We start from the raw sequence: 9181 nt of genomic DNA on the forward strand, positions 1-9181 counted from the left end.
AAAAAAAAAAAAAAAGATTTCCTTTACTTAGTCTCTTTGGGCACCTGTCAGTTGGCCAGTAGTCACGCATGACCATCTGTTGTACAGTGCAGGACATTCCCATTACTAGGAGACTCTGTAGATGGTACAACTATAGGTAGTTACAGGACAGAGGGCTAATCCTTTGGAATAATTTATAATTATTTCTGCTGAAGACATGATTATGACTATTTTGTTTGGATGTGTCAGGCCTGGCCTGGCCGCTCCCACATCTCACATCCCCGATCCTCCTGTTGAATGACCAGGCTTGCCCTCCGCCTTCTGTACTCCCACACAGAGGTGCCTCCAGGCGGCTTGTGGTCCAACTTGACATGTTCTAGAAGATGGCAGGGACCCCTGTCCAGGTGCTTCTCTGTCCCCAGGAAGAGCTACACTGTTCACACTCACAATTGTAAACCATGTTAAGAAATCTATAAGGAATTTAGGGAGCTGGAAACCATAGGCCTTGGGAAGGAACAGAGAAAAGTCACTATTCCTGGTGTTTTTAGCCACATTTTACCTTTTCCCCCAATCCCTTCTAAGCATCACCCCCAGTCAACACAAGCTTGGCATGAGTGGTTTTGAGAAGGATTTTGATTCCTGCATTTGGATATGTAAGCCAGAAATGCTTTGAATGAGTATACCCTGAAAATCTGTGCAGGTATGTAAATGCATATCTTACAAACTTAATGGCAAAGCAAGTGTTGTCATTTCCCTTTCTTTATTTTGTTTACATAGAACCTGGATTTCATGGTTAATGGGCTCAGGACTCCTTGTCTTCCTCTTTGGCTTCTCATCTTCCTGTTTTATTGAGAAAAAGCTCACACAGCCTTTTAAGCAGAGCAAGACCCTTCCTGACCCTTCATCTACTAGGGTTCAAGCATGTTCTGGCCCAGAGGCTAGGAGCCCAGCCATGATAAAAACCCAGGATGCATGTACATGTTGCACCCCCTCTCCCTTTTTTTTTTTTTTTTTTTTTTTAATACCAAGGATGGAACTCAGGACCTTCCACTTGCTAGGCAGGTGTTTATGCTGCTGAGCTATCTCCCTGGCCCTGCCCCTTTCTTGACAGGCCTAAATGTTTGGCAGGAAAAGACAAACACATTCAGGTCAAAGTCATTCCTCTGCCTTGCCGTCTGCAGCAAGTAAACGTTCATCTGCTCGGTCTGTGTCTGGTCACTCGGGAAGTTGTTGGCATTTCCTACCACTGTTCTTCAGTGGCCAGGAAAATGGGCTAAGAATCTCTTTCCCAAACAAACTAAAAATGTTTAAACTCCATGTTAAAATGGAGAGGCCCATGCAGATGCATCTTGTGCTACAGGTCTTCCTGGTGTGGCCTCGTGATTGTCAGGGCTAGTCAGTAGCAAAGGTGTTTCCTTGGTGTTGAGCCAGGCTACACCTGGCACTGAGCTAGGAAACCTGTACTGAATGCAAACATCTCTAGCACTTTACCTGGTTGTTACCATGTCAGGTAATATAGTGACCAAATGGAGAAACACTGAGTACCACTCTCTGCTATGTCTCTTCCCCTTGTGTCTCTGGGCGCAGGCAAATCCTAACCATCCCCTGGTCAATAGGGAGAGCTTAGATGTTACCATTCTGCCATTTCTGTGGTCGTGGGCACATAGCAGGATGATGCTGTAAAAGGGGCATGTGTTTTCTTGCGGTCTTTAGTTTGGATCTATAGTGAGACAGCTCTGCCAAAGCTGAGAGGGCACATGTCTTTTAAAAATGTGTTCCCTTTTAATTGAAGAAAAAAACGATAGCCTTTTAAATTTACAGTATGGGCTACTCTAGATGTTAGCCAAGATCATTTCTAAGAAGTTTTTTAATCAGTCAATCCAAGCCAAAAGAAAACAGTCTGTGTGGACAATCAGGACACATAAAAGCATAAGTGTGTGGCATCTCCTGGGAGTGGACTAGGGCATTGTGGGCCAGGAATGCTGGAACAAACTTGCTGTGATTCGGTATGACTTTTCTTTAGACCTTGGTGGTTTATGTCCCTGGAAAATGAGTCATGGCAATTTCAGAACTGATTCCAAAATTTAGAGCCAATCCATGATTTAGCCAAATAATTACCATGTTTTTTTTTAACTCACACCTCTAACTAGTAAAAAGAGTTTTGAGCATTTGCTTCCAATGTACATCCACCTTTCTGTTTATTAATCATGTTTATACATTATGTATGTGACCACTTTCCCAGCTCATTCTGTATTTCATAAAACATGTAAAATAGATGAGTTAGGGGAAACTGTAAGCAGTGCCGATAGTGAATACAGTCAAACTAAGAGGGACGCTGTTGAGCCAGATTTGGTGGACTACCCCCCTCAACCAAGAAGCATTGTTTTATTAGTAAATTTTTTTTTTTTTTTTTTTTTTTTTGGTGGTACCGGCAAGTGAACTCAGGACCTTGCACTTGCCAGGCAGGCACTTATTCCACTGCGCTATCTCCTCGGCCCAATTTTCTTTATTTTTGTTAAAGCTGAGGCACATAGAAATATTCAAAAATGAAAAAGCAGGGAAAAAATAATAGACTATATCTCCATGTACCCATCACCCACTCCTGTTGCCAGTTCTTTTCATTCTTGTGTTTTCCCCTTACACCATTTTTCTTCTTTCTTTTCCCCCCACTTTGAGAGGAATAAAGAGAGCTCTGGGGTATTTTCAAGTGATTCCAAGATATGCCATTGTTTCATTTATAAATGAACACTGCACAAGAGGTTTTAAACTTTTTTTGTGTGTGGAACCAGGGATTGAATTCAAACCCTTGTGCTTGCCAGGGAAGCACTTATTCTACTGAGCCATCTTCCCGGCCCTGTTTTTAAACTTTTTAAACTTAACTTTTAAAATACTTTTAAGCACTTCATGAAATGACTGTGACCCCTGAGTTCCAGTCTATGTCCAGTTTCTCTGTTGTCTAGACAGTGCCCTTGTTAAGACCAATTACTGCAGTCAGGGACCCTGGCCATGGCATGATGGCTATCCTAGTTCCTGCTATGCAGGTGGGCCCTGCACTCTTTGCATTTGGGGCAAGGGGCACTGACCATCTTTGGTCTCTTCCAGGATCTCTACCTAGAGCACCTGCTGCTCTGTGTGCAGACTCTGGTGTCTGTGTGTCAGGAGGACTGCAGCGTGGCCAGCCTGCAGCTCATGGAGGTGCTGGTGACAATCATGGCTCTCTCGGGTGCCACCGCCCTTGGGGACAAGGTAAGGCTGGTGGAAGATCCCCGTCACTCTTTCTGACGGAAACATAACTGTCTTCTGTAAATCTCTTGCATGCTTGAATTTCAGGCCTCAGGCATAGCTGACTGGCAAAGATGAAAGCATGTGGAACATTCAGGATGAGTCATTCATGAGGTGGCCTCAGGGTGTCCTGCCACCTGCAGATGTATCCTTCTGTCTAGGAATAAAGGCTCTTTAATCTTGGAGCCTGTAACAAAGAAGCAAAAAAGAAACAAGACTGTCACAATCCTTAAGCCTGTCCATATCAGTGGTTTCAAAAACACACACCCATATGCAGCTGAAAGTCTGGAGAGGAGAGCGGTGACTTTCCTGCATAATTGCAGCACAGCTTTGCAAAATTATTTCTATCCCCTTGACTCTGTGTTTATGCTTACAAATCTCCCACACTGCCCTCCCTTTGAACTCAGGACCACCTGACACTCCAGGTACCCAGACAGTGCCCTCCCTCCCCCCTCCCCCAGCCTGGGCCATTTTGTGTGGAAGTCGTGGCAGCTGTGGGGCCTCAATTCAAGGAGGCCCGCTGCTTCTCCCTTTTTTTGGGGGGGGGGGTGGTCTCTCTATATATAGAGCTCTTTGTTTTGGAGGGTTTTTCTTGTGTGTGTGGTCTTGAGGATAGAACCTGGGGCTACACTACTGGTGACATCTTTAGCCCTTTGTGTTTTTATTTTTTTAAATTTTGAGACACTGAGTAGCAAAGACTCGTCTCAAACTCAAAATCCTCTTGCCTCAGCTTCCCAAGAGCCTGGATTAGAGGTATGTGCCACCATGCCCAGCTTCTTGAGGCTTCTTTCAACCCTGCTTTAGTTCACTCTTTGAACCTTTACAGAAGAAAAAGAATACAAACTAACCTTTACAAAGTGGACATCCTTATAGATAAACACTGGTAGGCATAAATAATAGCAAAGTGGTGCCTGTGAGAAGGAAGCCGAATACCATCAGGTAACAGGCAGGTCCACAGAATGGAGTCCACTGGGCAGCTGCCACCAGGGAATTTCAAGGACTTCCTACTGTGTTTAAATCCCAAGAAGAAAGTCACAGATTAATGAGTAGTTGGCAGCTTTGTAGTTAGCCATACCTCACCCCCATGTCACCAGCTAGCATGCATCCTGGCTTCAGTGATGACAGAAATTGAAGCAGGAAACATCATAAATATACAGGCTGTAACTTTGATTGGAAGGTTTATTATAGAGAAGACACAACTGACTATGCGTAGGCAGCTCCAGGGGTGGTAGGTGGAGAAGCTCCCAACAGAGGATATATGTTGCAGGATCTCAGGGGAATGACATTAATTATTCATGGAATTTTTCAAAAGGTGCAGGAGTCATTGGACATTCACAGATGTAAGTTTGCACATGGCCTAAAATACGCTTAGCAACATATTATGCCAGCCTCTGGATGGGGAATTTATCATGGAAACACATGATAATGAAAGACATAGTAAAGTTCAGGTTCAGTTCCTCCTTAAGCCTGTCTCTGTTCTGCTTGCATTAGTCTCACCCAGTTGGTCACTTAGTTGACAGCATGACTTACTTTACCCTTCCTGTCACTGAAAGCTGCCTGGCTTTCTCAGACTGCTCCTTCTGTTGCATTGTCCCCCCAGAATCATCTGTGGAGATCTAACTGGGGTAGGAATGCTGAGCACAGGAGGGCAAGGATGGGCTTGGGGACAGTTGGCTAAGTCTAATTCCTTAAAATGCCTTAGCCTGGTCAGAGTGGCTCTGGGTCATCTTCGATCTGCTCAAACTGAGGAACCACTGGTGCTGCTCTGTAGTGGCCTGTATGTCTGCTTTATTATTTGCTCTTAGGACCACATTGACAGCATGATGGGAAATCAGACTTTAGCAGGTTCAGCCACAGCCCTCGCCTTCAGGTCCAGCCTTCCACGTTTCCGCCTTGTAGCACTCCCCTCCTGGCTAAATGTTCACATTTAACCCATTTGTTCCAGCAGGCCAAGGGTCTTGGGTGATAAGGTCTTGAAAGCTGAATTGTCAGCCAGGCATGGTGGCACATGCCTGTAATCCCAGCACTCTGGGAGACTAAGGCAGGATTATGAGTGTGAGCCTATCGTGGACAACTTAACAACTTGGCGAGACACTCTCAAAAATTTTTTTAGGACTGGTGAGATGGCTCAGTGGTCTAAAGCACCTACTTAGAACAAGCTTAGCAAAGCACAGGGACCGCAGTTCAATCCCCCAGCACCACATGCCAGCCCGCCCCTCCCCCTGGTGGGCTGAGCTGGCCCCACACACACACACACACACACACACACACAAATAAATAATTTTTTTTACAGGCCTGAGCATGGTGCTCAGTGGCAGACTACTTGGAGGCCTTGGGTTCATTCCCTAGTACACACCCCCATTCCTCAATGGAATGGTCACAATGTTGAACTTGTATTTTGCAGGCTCAGGAGACCATGGAGTCACTGGCTTTGGTGGAAAATGTCCCCGGCAGTCAGGATCTCTACCACAAGCACATGGGTCCTCTCCTGGAGCGGCTGACTGCCTCGCACTGTGACTGGACTGCACACTCTGTGGAGCTGCTGCAGTTCTGTGAGGTCATCACCCGGTCAGGTAAGTCCCAGGCAGCCCTCAAGGCTCAGCTTGCCCTCATCCGTGGTGCCTCCACCTACAGCCACATATTTGTTCCACCACAGAGAAACCAGGATGCAGCATCCTACACCCCAGGGCACAAAGGCTAGAGCTGACGGCTCATGTGGGTGTTCCCCCCACACCTCAGCATGTGCAGTAACTTTGAAATCAGGTTGTACTATTTATTTATGTGTGTATGTATTTTAGTACAGGGTCTCTAGTGTCTCATTATACAGATGGGACTCACAGTGATTCTGTTTTCAGCCTCCCAAGCCCAGTCTCAATCACTGGCTCAATGTGCCCCAGGAGCTGGGCCAGGGCCAGCATGACATGCTGGGGCTCAAACCCCAGCCAATGTACTCTGCCTAAGCAGGCGCTTTTGCTTTAGTCCACTGAGCTATCTGGCCAGCCCTTGGAAATCAGGTTGTATTGTGGTCTATTTTTTAGTCTCTATTCTTCAGATACATCTGGATTTTAGTGTAGAATTTCACACTCCCAGCCACATGGCATTGCAAGTGTGTGACACACTAGGCTTTGACCTCTGCATTCCTGTCTGTTCTCCCAGAGTCTGAAAATGCAGGCTCCTTCCTGAGCTGGACAGTGTTGCTCCATAACCTCCTTCATTGCAGATGCAGAGTAGTGAGCCCCTCACTGTTTTAGCAACACCCCCCTACCCCCAAGTGCTGGAGCTGGAACCCAGGCCTGACACATGCTAGCCTGGCCCAAGCTCTTACTGCTGAGCTCCTCCCTAGCATTTGACAAGGTCTTCAGTACAGAAGTTAGAATGAGTCACTAGGTGTATGCTGTACTTTCCAAGTGATTGCGACTTATGCCACAACTTACTCCCTCCTTGATGTACAGACTCCCATAGGCCTTCCCTGTCCCCATGTCACCTCTGCATGACCAGCACCTCTTTGGAAGTATAAAGTATTGGCACTGTGCTCTGGAGCTAGGAATGCCTCTGTGGTTCATAGCCAGGTTGTGCCTAGGACTCTGAGACCTACCAAGAAATCTAATATTATTCTCGTCAGTTGTGTACAAAACTATTTCCAGAATAGAAAAGACAGGGCTGAGGCCTGAGGGTTGAGGCCCGAGGGTTAGAGCAGGTGTCTTGGCAGCTCCCTGCCCTGCCCAACACACCAGGTTGCTGTGCCTCACTGCTGCACCTCAGGGGAAGGCTGGAGCTGCTGACCCCATTTCATAGGTGGGAAACCAAGGGCAAAAGGCTTATCAACATTTATTTAAAAGTAACTTTTTATTTATTTTTTTTTATTTTTCCAAAGTTTTATTGATAAACAGATAGCAATGAGACAGTTTCAAATCAAATTGGAAGTACAGTTTCAACAAATAATACACTGCATATATTCTTCTTAGTGGTTAATTGCTGTACAAGAAGTGGACTTGTGATCCTATTTACAAACACCATTAGAACAAATCATTCTATTCATTAAGACAATGCAACTATATATCTATCCTAACCACTTTGAATACACAGATACAAAATGGACATTCATCGGTATACCCCATTTTTTCTAAGTTCCGTTATTGAATATTATAGGTGTGTAAACTCAGCAAAATATTCTAAAAGAGTCCAGTAGCCCATAATAGCATTGGGTCTTCTGTTTAACTGGCAATGTCAGAAATTATTGACCTGAGTCCCCCACAGCTCAACATAACAACATGGCTTTACTTCCTATATTTCGTCTTCATACTTTTCTACTGGATGGTTAAGACCAAGGTAAAGCAGGACCTGTGCAACAAGAGTTGTAGCTTTTTGGTCTGAGAAGGTCAGTGAAATGCCCTCAGGATTTATCCTGAGATCCTGTACCTCAGATTGTAGAACCTTTGTCAGCGGCAGCCACGTGGATGAGTCACAGCCAATGCTTGGCCAATGTGCTCTCTGTGAAAGCCTGAGAGAGTGTCTTCTCCCCATGTGACTCTCCTTAGGCACACTCTACGTCATCGATCACTTTCCTCTTTGGCCCCATAATCTTCTTGATCAGAAAATTTGGGACACTACCGAGGCACATGACGTTACAGTACAAGTTCTCATATGTCCTGAGTCTTAATTGACCTTAGAAGGCTAGGGCCAAAATGTTGGCATTCCATGTAGTCCTCCTTTTTCTCTAATTTTGGTCTGCAGACTTACGTTGTTAACCATCCAGAAGACAAGCTTATTGTTATTATCAAACGATTTAGGCTATTAAGCTTAACCTCACTATCTCACTGCATTTCAAACATCTTAGGCATAATAAGGAGCAGGTATTTTTCATCAAGTAGTGATATGTTGAACTTTAAGTCCCTGAATAATATGATAAAAACATTTTAAAAATTACATTATATTTTAAAAATAGGATAAAGAGTTATATACTTCTCATGTTTGCACATAAGTCCAAAAATCTCATCATATACAACCTTGAAACAGGACAGTCCCACAGTATTCCTTTTCCTGTCTCTTGCTTTCATTAGTAACTTTTTAAATATGAGGATTTTTTGTTTGTTTTTGGACTTTTTTGGGGTAAGGTTTCACCCTGCAGATCAGGCTGGCCTTGAACTCACTTTGTAGCTGAAGCTGGCCTCAAACTCTCGGTGATCCTCCTGCTTCAGCCTCCTGAGTGAAAATAGCTTATTTACAATAGTCCTATAAGGGATAAACACTTATAAGCCATTTAAATCTTTCAAAAAGGATGGTGGTCTACAAAAGAGATAGATTTGACTATGTCTTTATTTGAAACCAAATAATAAAAAGACCTGGGAAAATATCACAGTGAATCCAATAGCTTTGGGTCTTTGTCGCATAAAGCTCACATAAAATAAAGATAAAAAGCCTTAACCTCGAAAAACCAGGCAGGATACCTGGATTATGTAAGGAAGAGTTAACATAGCTAGCAAGCAAACAGTTGGAAAATATTCATGCAGCCTTCCTAATAATGCAGAAATATGAGTTAGAAACCATGAGTATAATTTCTTTATCTACGGAATTAGATGGAAAATAACAAGCTTGTCCCAGGGGAATCAAGCTGGGAGCCTGAGCCCTGCCGTGGAATTCCATGTCAGCGGTGCCTGTGGGAAGCAGCTGGGCGGTGCATCTGCAATTCCCAGAGTGCTCAGAGCTGTCCACCCAGCAGTCAGACAGAGGAGACTCTATGCTCAGAAAGTGATCCCGACTGTGGGAAAAGCTGCATACCCCAGCTATTCAATGGGGCAAAATTGGAACTGACTCAGATACCTAATAGGAAGTTAAACATGTAAGGGTGTTTCCACAGAAATATGTTCTGGCTACTGTTAAAAATCACCATCCTGCCAGTCCTAGCCCAGGTCCGGTGAGT

The 9181-nt window shown here is 44.6% G+C and overlaps 1 protein-coding gene across 1 annotated transcript in view; it reads left to right on the forward strand.

Moving 5' to 3' along the window:
- Positions 1-9181, forward strand: part of Dnaaf5 (dynein axonemal assembly factor 5) — a 55553-nt gene that overhangs the window by 23464 nt on the left and 22908 nt on the right. Inside the window, exons 7-8 of the mRNA XM_004629580.2 lie at positions 3082-3225; positions 5666-5834. Of these exons, the coding sequence (XP_004629637.1) occupies positions 3082-3225; positions 5666-5834 (313 nt within the window). The remainder of the gene's footprint in view (positions 1-3081; positions 3226-5665; positions 5835-9181) is intronic.

This window comes from Octodon degus, unplaced genomic scaffold (assembly GCF_000260255.1).
Source record: "Octodon degus isolate 3935 unplaced genomic scaffold, OctDeg1.0 scaffold00031, whole genome shotgun sequence".
In the NCBI taxonomy this organism is placed as follows: Eukaryota; Metazoa; Chordata; class Mammalia; order Rodentia; family Octodontidae; genus Octodon; species Octodon degus.